At 41.2% G+C, this 19,211-nt stretch overlaps 1 protein-coding gene across 5 annotated transcripts in view; it reads right to left on the bottom strand.

Annotated features, from left to right (window-relative positions):
* KCNQ (KCNQ potassium channel) overlaps positions 1–19,211 on the bottom strand; it is a 162,444-nt gene that overhangs the window by 27,915 nt on the left and 115,318 nt on the right. For 3 of the 5 annotated variants that reach the window (XR_002680410.2, XR_002680407.2, XM_022833411.2), the window contains exons 4-7: positions 11,535–11,750; positions 7,667–7,841; positions 4,083–4,154; positions 2,449–2,675 (exon numbers count right to left, since the gene is read on the bottom strand). Coding sequence is in view for 3 of the 5 variants with exons in the window: in XM_022833411.2 (XP_022689146.1) it covers positions 2,449–2,675; positions 4,083–4,154; positions 7,667–7,841; positions 11,535–11,750 (690 nt within the window). In the remaining 2 variants the exon portion in view is untranslated. The remainder of the gene's footprint in view (positions 1–2,448; positions 2,676–4,082; positions 4,155–7,666; positions 7,842–11,534; positions 11,751–19,211) is intronic. The other 2 variants (XM_022833424.2, XM_022833433.2) reach the window with 2 other exon arrangements.

Below are 19,211 nucleotides of genomic sequence, written 5' to 3'. Positions count from 1 at the left end.
TATATAATCGCTTTTGGAAGCAAACCATTGTGCAGCGTATTCAGTATTAGGTGCGACTAATCTATTTTAATCTGAAGAAACCAATTTACAAGATAGACACTCATATGTGAATTTTTTAATTAATGAAAAAGGTTGACGATCTCCTGCGAAGGGATCGCAGAACATGCGAACTCACTGTCCATGCGTATCTCTTTCTTGCTTGGACATAGACCTGCTAGAGCTTACTTGAATCTATCGTGATCGAGTAGTGAATAAAATCGGAACAAACAACTGAAATAGAACGTGCGTCCTGATTCGAGACCGTGGAAACATACGGACTAATTACAGAGTGGTTGATTGGTCGGCTGTTTAGTGCGTATCGGTTACTGGCCGGTTTGTACGTAGAAACGGCAACGACGGGTTGGCGGGTGACCACCGAGAAGTGCGAGACTCAAGAGGAAGGCGATCAGTGGAACGGAAGACGCAATCAGAGAGCTTATAGGGTGAGATAAGACGAGACGATAATCTCTTTTCACAGTCGCAAAGTTTTAAAGTTTCACCTGTTTCCGCGGACGACCTGAGGCCTGGAGAAAGTGCTAGAAACGGAGGGTGCACAAACTCCTTCTGAAGTAACATACAAAGGCCATACGGAGTCGTCTCGTCGTCGACGCTGCAGTCTAGAACAGATTTAGGTTAATAGGGAAACGTTAGATGACAAATGGACCTCAGCTAGCCAGTAAAATAAGCACGACAATTATGTTAGCTTGAACTGAACCTGGACGATAAACCCTGCAACCGCTCTCAGTGGCTAACCAGCTTACTGCCTAACGCTTTCATTTAAATCGCATAGTAGTGAGATATTAAATAAGGAATCCCCTACGTGCCAAGTGGTTTCCAAAAGTTGGATGGATTTCAAATATGGTATCGACACGCATCGGATAGCTGTGATGACTATCCACTGACTGTTGTAGCCAAACTAAAAAAGAAACCCTAGACAAATAAGACCACTTTGAAGAAGGAAAACTAGCCGAAGGGCAGAATGCGGTTGTTTGAACTACGAAGGATGAGTAGCAGTCGAGAAAAATAGTCACGATGCATCTCATGTCGTTGGCTCATTCTGCCGAAGTTCAGTTAAGAAGAATAAAGCTACGCAAGGGCAGAGGTCCGACCACAGCTAAGTTGGGCCTGGTATGAGGGCAGCTCAAGGTTAAAAAGCTTAAGGGCACGATGTGTGGGATATAAACCGTCGGATATTTCGAGACTTTGCCCATGCGCTCGATAGGCTGGCACGAAAAACTTCAATGAGATCGATGACGACCAGTCAGAAGAAATGTCGTGGACAGAAGTTAAAGGACTGTAACATCGACGAGACAATCATCGATGTCACAATCGATCGATATGGCGATTTCTAGGGCGACTGTTGGCGTATTAACACTAATCTTTACTTACTAAACGTATGATAAACACATTCGCGTTCATGGCCGGAAAACTACAGTTTACTAACTCAGGAGGAAGGGAAGCACAATATAAAATCGGTACGGAAAAAAAAACAAGGAAAGCTATTAGCCGACAGCGGAAAATATAAGACACAGAAAATGGCCACAAGAAACCGGTCATTGCTCAGTTCAGTGGGCTAATAACTCACAGCCACAAAATATATTTATGCAGCTTGCTATACTGGCGCTATAGCGCTGGCAATCTAAGCCTCAAAAAAGAGGATTAGTATGCTTGCGACGAGATGTTGTGAAGGCGAAGGGCTATTATGAAGTCAAAAAGGCTGAACCCTCCTTTGCGATGGTAAAAAAACTGCGGTGTGACAGAGCGGAGAAACGCGAGGGTTTGAGTGATTTTGAATCGGACTCTATTCTAGCTTCAGTAGCCTGCTCGTTACTCGTCGGCAAAATGTTTGCAGTTCGATGAAGCCCTACGGGGATGCTCAAAGACTCCATTGATGGCGCCATAGCCACAATTCTAACACCAATCAGGGTAAACGATTGTCGAAAGAGGCAACGCGTTTCCTCTCTTTGAAGAAATAGATCCTGCAAACAACTGTTAATCATAAGAGATTCAACTCGATAGTCTAATAGCTATTCCTCGTTTTGCCAATCAATGTTGGTCGGCGTCGTGCCGTCCGTTTGGGAGGTTTACAATAGTCCACCTGAAATTGATGTTAGCTTCTCGCTGAATCGAATATAGATGGCGATATGCAGTGTCGCTACATCACCAACTACTCAACAGTTGAGGATTTGTGGAATCGGAAAAGCTCACTCGTAATCTTGTACTGGAGATATCTATTTGCCCTTGGGCCACTAAAGGTTTGGAATAAGCACAGTAGCAGCTCTACGAGCTTGTTTCTGTAGTCAACGCGTGCTTAGCGTGGGGGAGCGGGACCGAGAGACTGTGTGTTTATTGCTGTGCAGATGCCGCATGGGCTACGTTTAGCTACAGGACAAGGCGAAGTTTACTTACCGTCCGAGTTTCGTTTGGATGCAGAGTCCGAGATGGCATCGGTCTCGTGGCTGTAGCTGGCCTGTGGGTGGCGGGACGGCGCGCAGGACTCGCCTGACGTATCGTGAGGCCCGGCGCGTGATAGCGGAGAGTGCGGCAGGTGCGAGCCGTGCTGGGGATGGTGGCGGCCTCTTCGGATCGTCGACAGCCGCGACACGAACGACGTGTTGTGCTTGAATCTGTCCGTCCTCGGGGCAGATACCACCGCGAAAAGTACAAGCGCAACGCCAACAATAATCGAGATTGTTAGACATCCTTAAAAAGTAATTCCAATGAATGTGTGCGGGACCAGTGCAACGACTCTAACGCGCAAAATGTCCTTATTCTATCTAACTTAACATTTTTGATGGACAAACGGGACTCTTAATTTTGAAACGCTAAACTACAAAGTACCAAGGACCGAAAAAACGTCACAGCTTTCAGTCAGTCCCAAAGCGGTGTTCTGAAAAATAATTCACAACCTACATGCATATACTGTACATAATAAACAATCTGCGGCATAGCCTACGTTCATGTCGGATAAAAAAAAAATTAGCAATTTTAATTATAACGTAGATGTTTACAATTCGGGCACAGGTGGGAAATTGTACAGCTATGTAAGTGCAAATCGGATTCTCGCATGCCTCAAAACAGCGTTCATATAATATATGTATAGGATTTGTGATTGAACGCTCCGTGGAAGCAGCGTATGGCATAAGCTAAACGTAGATGTTAACCGATTATGCGTTGTCCTTTCAGACATCTAAACATAGTTTATATAACAAAAAGACGTCTCATCCAAATTACAAAGCAACCAGGTGTGTCAAGAGAAAATGGTGTTGCATATAGATTTATTCATTGTCTATTGACGGACTTCAAAATGTTTGCATGCACCGTGCCACTAAGAGCGGCGGAGGGAAATATATACGCGGCGAATATATATATATATATAGGGGGGAGAGAGAGAGAGAGAGAATAGCTCGTGCGTGTAGCAGACTTCGGCGGGTGCTTAAAGATCAAATTTAACCTCGTAAAAATTGTTTTATGGATTAATTCAATAGGCCGATGAGTATTGTCGGCCTCATAAGCCAGCGAAGTACTATAAAGATTCACACGGGGCTGATTTCACATTATCCTTAGTCAGCTGGTGTGGTTAAAGCTTTTTTTCTAAGTTGCTGCAGCCTCAAGCCCTATAATCCGAGGTGCTGTTAGTCGGAGGTTCAATAATCGGAGACCCATACTAGCAATTTATGACATCTTGATTTTAATTTTTTTTTTAAAGTGAACACGAATTGACACTATCGACGTTAGGAGGCACATGCCGTTCACTATATAAAACATCCTGCATGAATCTATGCACACAGGTTTTTAGATCGAGATTCGGATTAGACAGCTGGGTATAATGTAATCGCAACGCTTCTACCTCACTTTATAGGTGTCTGATAAATAGAAACAGAGGCGGTATTTAAGGTATACTAAGGAGGTATTTTTCTAACTCAAATCGCTAATAGTTCAAGGCAATTGCAACAGATGCCCTTGGTCGGCCGATTGTTGTAGACCTGGATTATTAGACCCCACGAGCTAACGCAGCGCACTTTGGGCCGGTGATCACTTACAGATTCGGTCCCGCCTTTGGTGGCAGGTCGAGCCGGTCTCGTCTTGTCTTTGACTGCGTGAATGAACCATATCTGCGTTGTGGAAAGTAACGATCGATCGAACCATTGGGTCAATACGGATGACGGTCAAACGTGAGCGGACGGAGCAGTGGACGTGTGAGAAGACGGTATAATGTGTGCCGAAATGTGCACGGGAGCCGATGCACGCGAGGCGGTTGTGTTGTCCACAGTCCGCCCGGCATGTTAGGGAATTGAGTAACAGTGCAGCGGTGGTGATGGTGGTTTCGGTGAGGATCATGGTCGTGATCCGCCCCTCGTTATCAAAGCACGAACACGAGGGGCAAGCATATGTGAGCCCGAAACACACGTTGTGATATAGACGAAACGACACACAGAGAAGAAGATGGCACAGAATACACGAACAGAAGAGAGAGAAAGAAGAGAGATACAAATAACGAGATATGTTAGCTTTGCGATAGCTTGGTACCTGTACGCAGAATTTGGGACACATTGTAGCTTGTCCTAAAAGCGCCCAAATTACGAGAGCTGTGAAGCTAGTGCTATACGTCGCACGCCAATACCATTATGACAAGATTTAGCAAAATTTCTACAAACATTTCTCGTAGCAATTATGTCCGAAAGTCCTAGGGAGAGGTTTGAAGCTGTTTGCTAAGCTGCAAGTTCATAACGGTTCCTCCATATGCGATGAGACTGTAGTGATGTTATACTGTGAATGACGATATACCTTTGACGTGTTTTATTTTGTGATCAATCTAATATTTGATGCACTTCCCAGTCAAACGAATGTTATATCATTTTAATTTCCTATATGCTAGTTACTTAAGTACAAACAGTATAATCTCTCTGTGGGTAAAAAAACGAAACGACAATCAACAACTAACGAGCTGACGAACTAAATTTGTTACTACACAGCCAGCTTCAATATATATACTTATAACGTATGTTGCGTATAGCCTACCGACGCTTCAACATTTATTATGTGCATACACGAGCTGTATGTACGAATTTCCTATCTACGTATTTTTATATAGTTAATTATGAAACATTATTACATACGTATATGTATAGCAAGTCCCATAATACTATATATATAATAGTGAATATGTCGCCATTGGAAACGGCTCGTCATAGTGTGTCACTATGTGTGTTATTACTTCAGTTTGCTGACTGCGGACGATAAATCTGTTTACTCATTTAATTTTTCTTTTTTATTATAAAACAACATGACACGACGCTGAAATGCAATCAAGACCGTGAATACCCTGCTTGAAATTGCACGGATGTTTTATAATTATTGTTATCATTATCTGCAGCGGTATGTTACTGTTAATATCAGGCCTAGCATCTAAAAGGTTTCGTAGCATTCGGAGGTACAGTGAGGATTTTCGCTTGCATGTCTACACCCAGATGATTACAGTGATCCGGTGTCTTCAGTGTGAGGTTCTCCATTCGTTGTGAACAAACGAATAAGGTAAAGACCTTTTCAGGACCTATTCCTCTTCGCGTGGGCTTGCTTTTGTAAAATTGGATAAAAATGCCAGGTAATAACACTATTCCTTTATACTGTTGTAATCAAATCCCTTGTTAAGCGTATCTGGTTGATCTCAGGTAATATTAGGAACGTGTTAACAATTATCTTCGTACAGGCCATGTTTTACTCGATACGCCTACAGTCTTGTCTCGAACATGAGATACAAGCGGAGCGGACAGTCGACGGTGCGCAGGCATTGCTCGATACAACAAAACTATCAACTGCAGTTTCCAGAGAAGTTCATCAAGGTCGATTCGCTAACTTGAACCGTCACCCAAACCAACGTTCCTTTATAAATCAGTACCGACTTGAATAACTCGTATTTGGGTTTACATTGATGTACGGTCAGAATACGCAGGTATTTATCGGTGCATTGGTATAAGCAATGATACCTTTACTAATGGTAGGCACCAACAAGCGCACTGCAAGCGAATAGCCATTTTAATTGAACGTTTCGCCAATTCATCATTTTGGTTTCTAGTTGGTTAGATATGACCGACTTGTGGTTGAAAAGTAGGTACCTTCTCATTAGCTCAACGTGCAAGTATGGACAGATTATTAGAGCAAGTTTTTCGTTATTTCTTCTTAAAGAAACCAACATAGTTATCACTTGGTAACTGAGATTCAACAGAATTCATTCGGACGAACTGGAAATGTAACCTAGCAAATTAAGCCTACGTAGTCCTTAAAAGCTTGATTAGAGATTGTGATTTTCATGCATCTAGGTTTGGTTTATGGGCATTCGTAAATTTGATAAGTTTAAGCTTAATTCATTAGACTGTCGATTATTTTTTACCAATTACTTTTTGGTACTACAGAGAAAGTGTCGATAAGATTTTCCTAATACATTTTAAGGATGTAAGAACATCCGATACAGTTTTCGTGTGATTAACAATATAGTTACATAAATAGAAGGCTAGAAGGTTGGGCGATGACGCGGTGTCCTTCAACTAGCTGAGTATTCGGCACGTTGCGGCGGGGAATAAATATAAGACTTCATTATTGTCTCAAGTCATCGTAATAGAGTACTGATGATGGTCATAATATCGTAGATGATTAAAAGTAATCATATCTGGGTATCTAACGAGCCACCAACGAATATTCTTACTACCATTATTCTTGTCTGCAGAAGGTGCACTATCTAAAGGTAGATAGATACATGCTATCATAGGCAGCCAAGTAAACTACATACATCTCCAACAAGAATGTTGTTTCGATGTACTATATCCTTTGCAGCGGTTTTGTATACACATATAAGACGTATGGTATGATCACAGATGGTGACGCCAATGATTATTATGCTGATATAAGCAGTAGGGATCATTTGTAAAGGGAACGAATCGGAAAGGGACCTAGGTTCCGTCGTCCTTATTTATACAACGGCGCTAAGCGGCGAGAAGAATATTTTTGCGCATAAAAAGCGCACAAAGAGACAAGACATAGCTATAGAAAAAATGAAAGAAGAACCAAAGAACTGATATGAAAATGTATATTCAGATCTTACAACAATTTTTATTATTACAAAGTGGATATCATGATGCTTGCTAGGTGGTTCGAAAAATACCTCATTCAATTCATGCATCCAATCATTTCATCTCACTTTAGGGAATTAAGCTCGAGTTAAAAAAAAACTAAAAGTTATCGATTTAGAAAATCGAAAGAGCAAACCGAGAAAATTGCTAACAGCTGATAATGGCCATTTTATATTTGCTCCATAGGTCTTAACTGTTAATATGAATCAGTCACTGAGTGATTCAGTATTCCGTGCCACAGGTTATGCATCGTGCAGTTTTTTCAGAAACGTTCACAATGCGAACATATTAATGGTAGCAGTTTACCTACTCTAAAGCCACTGCCAATTGAGCCATTTCTTCTTTATTATTACGGATCATTTTAGATAGTAGCGCATACATTTATATGGTGAAACGATTGTTCATAGCATAGTGCTTACGAGCTTTTACACGAGAGTTTCTGGTGACATGCTTTTCCACATGAACGCTGAATAGTTATAACTACGGCATGAGTCACTCACGTAGGTGGGCTGGGCAGGGGGACCTGGTGGATCTTCCATGTGGCTACGGACATGGAGTTCTCATCGGCTGCATAACACCTCCATAGACATTGAATTAGAGTAGCTGCGGGGACTCGCCGACGAATCATGTGTTTCTGCCGTTGCTGTTGCTGAACTTTCAGGGCGAACCCGGAACCTAGAGGGAGGAAGGAAAAACATTTTGTCAGTCGCGCACACAGGAAAGACAGTTGACTGCAAAGTGATCAAAAGAGCTTCCCTTTAATCTTAAACAAATCGCTGGGAGCATCGCCACAGGCTGTCATGTATTTTACGAGACGGTAGAAGTTGTGATATCTCGATCGAGTTGGCCCACGCAGTAGAAACAGTTCCTCTGAAGCTTGACACTAATGCTCAGCTGCCTTCCATAGTACACAGTGAATCATATAAAGTCATATAAAACTATCCTACTATACAATGTAAGAACACTTTTTAACAGCTGATTAAGAAACGCTTCATGTACTTATTATGATAACGTCTTGGGCCGAGTCGTCAGGGTTAGCGAACTAGGCAACACTCGTAGATTGGAATTGGCCTAAGAAATGGCCGCAACGCAATAAGAAAAAAATTACGTACATGTATAAGAAATACGATCTATTCGTGTGTGCAGTAAATATGCTTAGTTTAGTATTCCCCAATCAATATCAAAAACGTGAAAACGCAGGGCATCGAAATATAATATTGCGTCAATCGAACCAAGTTTCTTAGTGGACAGTCTCATTCCGTATATTTGATAATAAGAGAATTTGTTAAAAGTCCTCACCATTTGTGTGATTGCGAAATGTCATTTGACGTCTTATACGGGGATTTTGACAAACGACTGTGTTGCTTGCAATAGAAGCGTAGGCTTATCGAAGTATGAGGATCTTCGCGCAACGCGTTTATTCGTAAAGCAAATGCAATCGATCTTCAATGCAAATTCAAGACGAAGAATTGGGCAAAAGCTGGGCCGTATATAAATGTATTGCTTGCTTAGCTCAGTGCATAGTCAAGCTCGATGTTAACAAAGTAAATAGACTTTCCGGAATGCACCGCACCGTTATACTGCTGCTCTTCTTTGAAAACTGCTCAACTGACATTGGGTCTCTGACCACTCAGCAGCGTGACTAGTGCAGCTCTGATAATTACCGTCCTTGCATCTGATCACTTTTGCGAAGTCCACTATTTGGAACCGGAGATCCTGAACCGTTCGTGGCAGCCGCTAGAGGGCGTCAAAGCTGATCACTGGAGAGCCCGCCTTCATCTCTACGCCAAATCGCTTTTAAAATTACGGGTTATATAGGAAGGAAGAGTGGTAGAGGGCAAAAGGCTGTTGCTTGGACGGTAAAAAAAATGTATTAAAATGTATTGAAACAACATCGATGCTCCGTGCTTACGAACGACGACGGATCCGTGCCGATATCGTGCTCTTCCGTCGCTGGTAATATGCGACGAAGCAATAGTTTACATATTTCATGGATTCGACGCGTCAGTAGGAAGCGAAGATAGGAAGTGGCCAAGAAGCTACTCTACCCCAAAATAACCCCTAAGAGACTCAAATTTGCTAGCGAATAGCGAGGATCGTTGGGCCCGTGGATAAGCTGTTTGGTTCGACAGCGTGTCTAGGTTTTTCAAAGGAGCCAGCAGGAAGAGCCCTGACTTGCCTTTCGACAAACGTAGGGAACGCCATAGAATAGATAGAAGAATCGATTACTCACAGATATTGTATCTGTACAGCATATGGCGACATTTCAGTACCGAACGATCGTCCACGATATATCTTGTTGGAAAACGCGGCTTATTTTCGAGGTTTTTGATGCGATCCGCAGATCTGAAGTGATCGAGTTAAGAAGCTACTTTAAGTATTGGAACTGGAATAAGGTGTTTGCGCACAGCTCAGCAGAGCCAATGTTGCCTAACCAAATATGAAGTCATAATTTGCGTATAGCAGTTTAGTGGCAAGCTTAGGGGACGGATGAAACCGTAAGCAATGCGGTAAAAGCTGTTTACTGGGGGACGAAAAGAGCGTAGAACCTCGGTGTTGACGGTAGGTAACCAAAAGAATGGATCGACGAGAGAGCGTTGAACAGCCCAGGTATAATGAATTTTTCATATTTGGCACGTACAACTCTTATTGAATAAGTCCCTGGAATTACTCATTTTTAAGTGTAGCATTAGCACTCTATCCTAAGCGAATCTTGCTGTGCTTATTTAAATATTGTCCAATATACCTCTGAAACGACATGGCAACTATATTAAAAGTTATTAACCTTAATAATAATAGTACCTTGATTTCCGTTAATTGTTTACGATTGTTGTTATTTGGTAGTAATTTTTTTCAACGCCGAGATATGAACGAGCATGGCGGAATAACTTTGTTTTATCCGAAACCACCAATCGGAGAGACTCGACACGTTAAGAAGTTTCACATTTGGCTTGATAAGCGTCGGGCATCAAGAGCGGGCTACCCATCCCGTGAGGTTGCAAGGAAGGGTTACTGAACCAACCAGTTTGCGTATGCTGCTTCAATGTCGAGCAGAATTCGAGCCTCTTGTTGTCTCAGCACCGTCTAATCGCGATGTAGATATTTGGAGCGTGCCCAAACCGGGAACCTTTGCGGATACGGGGCTCTCATTTCTGCGACAACAGCACATCAAGTGGCGAATTATCGCTCATCGCCGTTAATAATAAGTGTGTCTACCGCAAGTTAGAAGATTTGTCAGTACCGTAGGGGCCATGTTCGGCTCTTGCAAACCGTAAATAGTCTCAAGCTTTTGTAAAGCTTATGTTAGCTTTTCTAGGTTATTCACTGTTGAAAGCGCAGTTGTATTGTATTGTATACAGAAAGAAACCTATCTTCGAGCTCAGAGATGCTTCGGCAATCGCAGCTTTAGGGTAGGCTGCTTGAAACGCCCGTAAAACCTACCATCTACCACTAGGAAGTAAGCGTGGACTCTGAAAGGCGTTCGCTTCACGAACGACAATATCCGAAGATACCCGGCCAGGTTAAGTCGGAACTGCCCGGAGTCTCTCCACGAAAGGCATCATCGAAAACTAAGGTCTGCAGCAGTTTCTCTAGAGAATCCAGTCGAGCAGCGTCGTTCATAACAGCTTGAACCGTTCGTCCGACCAATGCTAATATCTCAGACAAAACGTTGTTAAAGAACTCGCTTCCCAATTGAGACAACGGCGCAGTACGAGAGAAGCGCGAGACGTGAAAATACGGTGCCCGCAAGATAAGTACAATTCGCGCAGTAGAGTTGGCCGAGTGTGACCGATTTATAGCGCAGCGCAGAGTTCGAAAGGACCAGTGTTATACGATCAAAGACGAAGCTGCAATCAACTGTTATTAAAGCTTTGTAGGCAAACTTGTTATACGCATTACGGAAGTACGTTTACGTGCCGTACAGAAAGATGCGAAATAATTTCCCCACGCAAAACGATCCTTAAGACGCCTTATATAAAGTCATATAGAGCTCAAGTGGTATGACCACATCCAAAAATAGCGTATTGGCTAGGTTGGATCAGCATGTCACGCGTCGAATGCTGTTCACCAGGATTTTTGCAATTGTCTCACGTCTGATTCAATAAGGAGATGAAAAACCGTTTTTCAAGTCAGAATTCAACCAATTTCTCCAAGTTATTATGCAGGACTAGAATTGAGCACTCAAGGGGATATCATAAGCTGAATTACCGTCGGTAGCTTTAGAGCATAGATTATCTTATACTAATCCATGAAATAAATCTAGTTGGAATACGCATAGCTAGTTTTGTCGTTAGGCTCAATGGAGATGCGTAAAATTGTATGTATTTCTTCAAAAATTGCTTGCTTTGCATTATCTCCCATACTTACCTAATATTCCGGCAGGGAGAGCGAAAAACGATATGCCCATAAGCGCACAGCAAGATGCTATCAGCTTTCCAGGCCACGTGATGGGCACAGTATCTCCGTAACCTACCGTACAAAGTGTAATCACACCCCACCAGAGAGCGTCCGCGAAATTGCCAAACTTTATTTTGTTCACGTCTTTCTCAGCGAGGTAGACCAAGAACGAGCTAAATATTAATCCTGAAACGAACATAAACGGGATATAGGTGAGAGATGCTACCCATACATTTTAACCTTCACGCAGTAGATCCTGCATGTGCAATCAACTTTTGCTGTCAGTGATATGAAAAGCTAATGATCCAATAAGATGATTAGGTTGTTATCATGCAGTGCGGGTAATTTTTAATGGGTGACATGACTATTTATAGAGAGGCGATCTTCGGAAGAGTCCATTTTGCGAGAGAGTATATCGATGAAGTGGTTTATAGTTGTTTTTTTCTTTGCAAGCGTAAGGTGTGATAGTTATTTGGGTAAAATTATATGACTCTTTAGCTAAAAAATCAAGTTTTTCCTGGGTAAGTCGAAACTATAACCAGCGATCTTTTAATTAACAGGAGTATAACATTGTGAATGTACGCTGTAGAAGAACAATTAATGAAAGCTTATATCCACCTATATGTCTGCTATAAAGCGTTATGAGATAGCAAGCGTACTGAACACAGTCGTTTTGTGTTTGATTCTAACTTGTGGATCCGATTAGAATATCTGCAATGGGACATTAACTGGAAGAGCAAATATAACAACAGTAAGCACTTCGTCGAAAACATCCGTGTCAGCGATCCATTTTGGGCTCTTGCTTTTTTGTGAACTTGGAAATATAAGCCGTTGTTTTCTTTTTCCTTCCGCCTACTCCTCTACTTCTTCGAAGGTATGTTTTTGTTTTGTTTGTTAACAAATTTATATCTATTACTTCCTTCTGTTTAGTTGTCATTATTCTATAGCAGATTATACCAACTTGGCATTTAGTGTCGCCGAAACACGTGTGCCTCCACCATATCCTCAGGCAAGCATTGTAGTTCAGGGATGTTATTTTTGAAGTATCAGAGCCTTTGAAATCAGATTTTCTCGCACTCCTTTTATTCTCCCGTTACTTGGAAACTTACAATCTATGCCTGTTGTATTGCTGCGTCATTGAGCAGCGTTTTATACGTCCTCGTTTTCGCCAGTAGTAACGCATCGCACAACAATTCAACAATAACGCCAGTACATCACTATATCCACAGCATATGCACTTCCTCAACTTTTATTGAAGCAATGCGTCAAATGAGCTAGCTTTGCGGAAATTTGTGACCTCAGGTTAGGCAATCGTTGTGGGTAAAGGAAAGTGCAGGGATGTTGCGAAACACTACCACAAACGATACCAGTATTCAGCAATGTAAATGCTTTTTACGTACAATTGTCTCCCATGAAGCTAAGAGGGGCTGAAGAACTATACCAAAAAATATTTAATTATTAATTTGTGCAGTAGCTCTGACAAACTGGTTACTTAGATACACTTTTAAGAATATATACAAAAAATAGAGACAGCAAGGTAAATAGCCATCTGTTGTTTTATGTCATACATACGATCCAGTGCAAAAAACAAAGCACAGATTTTCTTGTATTGACCGACAGCACTATTTTAAATCGAATACATATAAAGATTAAAGTAAATATTTTCGCTTGACAAAGCCTTAGCGATTGCTACAGAGGCTCGAGAGAGGGCGTCTTTTGATTAAAAGCTTGGGACACAAACAATAGCAAAAAGAAGTATTTTGTAGTTGTCTGGCACTGTCAAGTAAACATGTGTCCTTTAGATGTGGCTCAAATTGTACAAAACGAATGCTCGTCTTCATCTATATTTTCTTCGGTTGCAATTTATGAAAGACTCATTATTGGTCAGACTTACAACCAACCACCTAAAGACTTCTGCCTTAAAGGCTGTGTTATAGCTAAATCCAAGTCCAATTCCTATTCCTGAGTAGTGATATTCCATTCTCCACTTAAGTAGTATCTTCTCGACCGCCATGTTTTCCCTTTTTGTTTTCGAACTAACCAGGTCTTTCTTCAATGAGCTTTCGTCAGTCTTTGACAGTTTTCGCCAGTCTTCGACTCTGACGTCCTTCATCGATTTCCTTTCATCGTGTCTCAAGGTTTTGATCGACTTTGGAATTTTCATACGGTTTTTGTCAGTATTCTTTCACTGATTCTCGGAAGTGGTCTTACGCGATAATCCCCGTTGTCGGTTGGTCCTTCTATGCCACATATCCGATCCCAAATATATCGCACTTTGAATCACTAGTTCCCGAGTAGTCTGGCGCCTTTACTGCGCGTGGTTCAGTTTCCTCTGATGATCTCTGCTAGACCTCATTGTGTGATTCACTTGTTTCACTAACTTTCATAACTTGTGTGGTTCGATTTCTATGTGGTACTTTCACTGGACTTTGGAGTTCTTACATTGTATAATCCGGTTTTCTTCAACAATTTTCCGTGCCGTCATATGCCGTCTTTTTTAGTCATACTCATGTGATCCTTCCTTACCGCAACGATTTTCGATTTTACAAGCGCTTGTAATCATGTGTTTCGGAGGCTTCACCATATGATTTCTTTTCTTGTAAGGCTTCTAACCTCACGGGGATACGTAACACCGTTACCTAGCTAGCGACGACGGATCGTGAATTGCCACTAAACTAAAAAGGAATTTCAAATGGCTCAAACAAAAACGTAATCCATATTTGCTTCCACTGGACACGTAATAAGTGTATTGTGAAATTAATAAGATTTTCTGATAAGAGCTAATGGAAGCATTTCAACGAAAAAACAGAAGCATAGCTGAAATTATAATTTCCAGGATGTCTTGAAGAGAGTGTAACTATCTGTCAAGGATTCTCTCAACATTTAATAAACTGTTCTATATATCACGAAAAAAAAGTCTAGTTTCTGCAACTAAAAGTCGCCAGTCTTTGCAAAATTCCGTCGCAAAATTGTTTTTGATATATATGTATATTTGTATTAGATATATATATTTGCCGGCGAAATTGTTCCTTTGAAAGCTGGCCCTGATATTTAATTCTTACTTTGCGAGATGATAAAGCATTCTTTCTGGAGAACAGCTGGTGCGGCAAATTGTGCAAGCCATCATCTTTGCGTCAAATATGAATTAAAGATCTATTTTAGGCCAGTGGCATTTGGGGTCACGTTATGTTGTTTTGACGACCCCTCGAGAGACTGGATGTGAAAAATCCAAATTGCCACGATCTGTAGATAACTGCGGTTTGTTTGCTGCAATCGTAATAGACTTCTTTAATAGTTTTCCTCATAGTCATTGAGATGTCGTACTCGGGATATTTCATCAAAACCTTCTCAAGAAGAGTCTTGGAAACACATTCATCAGTGAAGCGAATTAAATTATACCTGAATAATAATAATCTCTGAGCCGTTCGTATCCCTAAAAGCTTGCAATATCGCCTCAGCAAAAAAAAAGAACGTACAAGCTTACTTTTTTAGAGACGTGAGAAAGTTCTCTAGGTTTGTACCTGCACTCTTAAAGGATAATTGTAACGTTAAAGTAAATACTTGCCATAGACCTGATTCAAAATGTCTGACATCTATGTAGTCTTAATAAGGTTGATTTCGAATAAAGTAAATACTCATTTATGACCCCTGAGGAGTTTTTGCAGAGATTTAAACGGCTCATCAAACCTCTTAAGAAGTCTTACAGGTTAATTTCATTTAGTGGCAGAAGCTAGCAAAATAAGTTTGTTGGTTCCACAGTGTATCTTAAATGTGTTCTATGGCCAGTATGGCTTGCAACGAGCTAAACTTGGAATCCATTATTCAGCGATACGCTGCCGTGATTACGGCGGGCGATAGCAGTATTTTTGTGATTCTCAATATTTCCTTTGAGTACTGATGTTTTCACTTTAAGGAACCCGCTTCCTTTCGGCGATTACCTGGGACATCAAGTGGTTCCTTATTTTCACTCTCGCTTTTATTTCACACGGTCCTGTTCTTTCTGATGATCTCATGGGGCGCCTTGTGATTTCTTTCGCATACGCGTTCTGAGCTTTACGTGACGCTGCTTCCGCGGCTTTTAATGGTCAAATCACTGCTTAATACCGTGGTGGCACTACATGGTTATTCTAAGTTGGTGACTTCCACGCGTGCTTACGTCTGTCTGTCACGGTATTTACGCAAGGCCTTAACTGGCAGCTATCGGTGATTATAAGCCTAAATTCGGCACTTTAGTATCCCTAAGTATCTTCCACCTTATCTTTCTTCTGCTGTCTCCTCCTACAGAAGTTCACCCCCGACCTCTTCAAACGATGTCCCTGTCGGTTCGGGTTTGAGCATTTTTTGAGCATCGCCTGATAACCGATTCTTCTTCGTCAGTTGCTGCTGCTTTTACATGCCCACAGCCAACTTATTATGACTCAATCATGTGATCCTTATCGTTTTTACTGACTATATATATATATGATCGTCACGAATATCCAGTTTGATGCTCTATTTGGTGGTGTTCCTTAACTTCGCCTGTACCTAGCCGCCTCTTGAATATGCGCAGTAGTAAATAATCGCGCGCTTTGTCTAATCGCATCCAACCATGACTTCGTATGCACCATCATTGTAGTACATGTCGCCTCGGAACCTAGCCCTCCTAAGCGAATGCTGCCCTTTTTCTCTGAACAGTGGCGCCCATCCATCTTTTTTGGTCGCCAGACACGAGCAGCTTCGATCGCACCGTTCATTCCAACTGTTGATTGTTCTAGCTTGGACGTCCCATAGTTGCCTGCGGAATGCTGTCCTGAAATAGCATTCGACTCATACACTTCCTGTCATGAACAATATTGTCATCAATTCAAAAGTTTATGCTTTAACCACGCATCGTCATACAATTTTTCTATCAGTAGATACTATTTAAGGACGACAGAGACCAACAGGGTTCGATTTCGGGGCGTAGACGCGTTTCGTTTTGTGATAGAGGACAGTTATCTAAAATAGTGCCTAACACATAAATTACAAAAAAAGCTCAGACCATCCTAAATAGATGCTATGTTTTGTTGCGGATTTCTTTTTAGTTCACAAACCATAAGAAATGTTTGCTCGATTATTCTCTTTAGATTCTATACGTTGTCCAAGTATCCGTTTAAATATCACAAACCTCTCAACAGACGGCACATACTACATATTTTTTTAGGTGATATTAGCCCTACGTTAAAGAGAGTTACAAAATTCCTATTGGTATATTGTCTATTAAATACACTTTCCCGCAAACATTTACCAAAGTTATTTTGTAATCTCAGGTCATCTATCAAACATGGTCCGCCACAACATTTTTCAAACAACTCGATTTCTGGCTTTACGTTTTTCACCTTCACACCAAAAAAAAAACCAAAACACCAGGTAAACTTGTATTATACGGCTGAGAAAATTTGTAACGATATTGTTTAGGTCTAAATGCCAATAATAAGCACCAATATTTTTTATAAGGATTCCAGCTAGTTTCGTTTCAGAATTCGTAATAACCTTTCTTTGAGCATACTTAAAGGACCCTTCCACGCCACATTAAACAAAAGGGTTGATTCTGAAGACGCATCCGGCTTGCTGCATTAGCTGAACACCCTTAAATTGAAGAAGGTTAGCCTCCGAACACTCTGAACCTTCCCAATCCTTATATAATAAGCATGCAGCTAATCATTTTTTATTGTTTAAAACCATTAGAAAGTTCTTATGGAATAGCCCGTCTCATCATAAACCCGAAAATCAAACAATCAACAAATCCGCCATCTTAATTTTTCTAGCTCGATTGTCAGATCTGGTGTCATTGGATTAGGAAATCATAGTTATCGAAACGTACATCGTTTTTAGAAGCCATCATCTGTTACCTAACGACTTGTTGTCATCTAGCGGCTGTTGCTACGTGTCTTCGGATTAGCTTTTGCCGAATGTGTCTAGTTTGTGACTCACGTTATTTAAATATGAAATAAATGGTAAATATGATTTACAATTGTGCTAAATGTTAAGAACGGCCTTTGCAAGATCTCACTATAGATTAACGATGGAAATTTGTGGAATCACGGCGTATGCCTTATATCAATTCGTTAATTAAAGTTAGAAGTTAGCGGAAGGATATCGTCGACGGACGTCAAGTATCCTCTAACCTTCATAACAATCATTCATCTTTATAATATATGCAAATGTCACAAATCTAGCATTTATTCGGAGGCCGTCCTTGAGGATATATACACTAGTCTAGCCAGTTGTTGTTGTCGTTTGAACTCAACTCTCCTAGAGGAAATTGACCCGCCGAGAAAATACTACACGGGGTGGGGAGTGGGAGTCATTGCGTATGATGTGTCGTTCCATCTACGCCGACGTCGAAAATAGGTCTATGCTCAACTAATAACGTCACACATATACTGTCCTTTTTTTTTCGGAGCCGGTTACACCACAAGGGTTAAATATCAGAGCTTCGCGTGCTGAAAAACAATACGATCAGGATCGCTGGAATTTACTTCGAACAAACCGCTCTTTCCACAGATGCCAGTATGTGTGCGAGACTTTTACACTCAAAAGGCGCGCATGTAATGAAACGCTTCACGTTCCATGACTTAATTCAAAGCTGAGAACTTACCTTTGTTCTTATGTAAAGTAACGTTTGTTTGATACTTGTCATCATATTATTGTCTTACTTTGAGAAACTCAAACTGCCGTAGTCGTGTACCCATAATAGTTCAATGGGAACATGCTTGCCTACCAAATATAGAAACGCGCATTGGTCTGCGTTCAATTCTGGGCGCAGGTACATTTCATTTCGTGTCGTGAAGGCAGCTGTCTGAGGCAGTACCTAACGGGTTAGGAATACGACGTGAAACTATTTGAAGCCATCTCGTCTCGGTAATGGCTGGCGGCAGTAGCGAGGCTGGTATCATAAGCCAGCTTGTCATAATCTGTGTGTGTTCAAATTACACATCTTCGCAAATGGTTTGTTCGGAAGTCTTTCTCATAAGAAAGTATTATCTATAGCGAGACGATCGTGGCCGTGGTTTTAGTCATAGTCAGACTGTTCATTGGAAAAAAATATGCTTTCTGTGACACAAAATGCTGCCTTGTGCCAGCAACGCCGGACGGATACGCGAAAGTGGTGTATATACAAGGCCCTCGTAAATAACCCCAATCCAAAGTTATGAGTTACTTCGGGCCGAAAGTCGACTAGAATGAATACCTTTTACTTGTTCTGCTCCTGCGATACGTGCTATGGTGTTGACGAAGCAGTCTATTATCAAACACGCATGCTACGATTCTTTTGACTACACATATTTTGTAGAAGGTGCATGATCCGAGGGGATTTCTTTCTGACCACTTGGAATCTTTAGAATAGAATCTTGGAATAGATATTCATACATCAGCAGAGGACTGTGGCAGCAGAGTTTCTCAAACCAGCATTTGGTGCAATATGGAAGTATACATTTCGCCACAGCAAAACACAGCGTCCTCCATAATCTTTGCCTTTATACTGTGGATACCAACACATTTCAATATATTTCATCTAAACTATTCTTAAAGCTAAACTTTTATTAATCAAATGCATAAAAGCAACTGACTCAAATGAGTAATTCGTTTTATATAGAAATGTTTTTCATTAGAATCGGTTTGATAAGA

Source organism: Varroa jacobsoni, unplaced genomic scaffold (assembly GCF_002532875.2).
Source record: "Varroa jacobsoni isolate VJ856 unplaced genomic scaffold, vjacob_1.0 scaffold_44, whole genome shotgun sequence".
Lineage (NCBI taxonomy): Eukaryota > Metazoa > Arthropoda > Arachnida > Mesostigmata > Varroidae > Varroa > Varroa jacobsoni.
The sequence above is the reverse complement of the archived record's forward strand: the minus strand, read 5'-3'. Positions and strand labels throughout refer to the sequence as shown.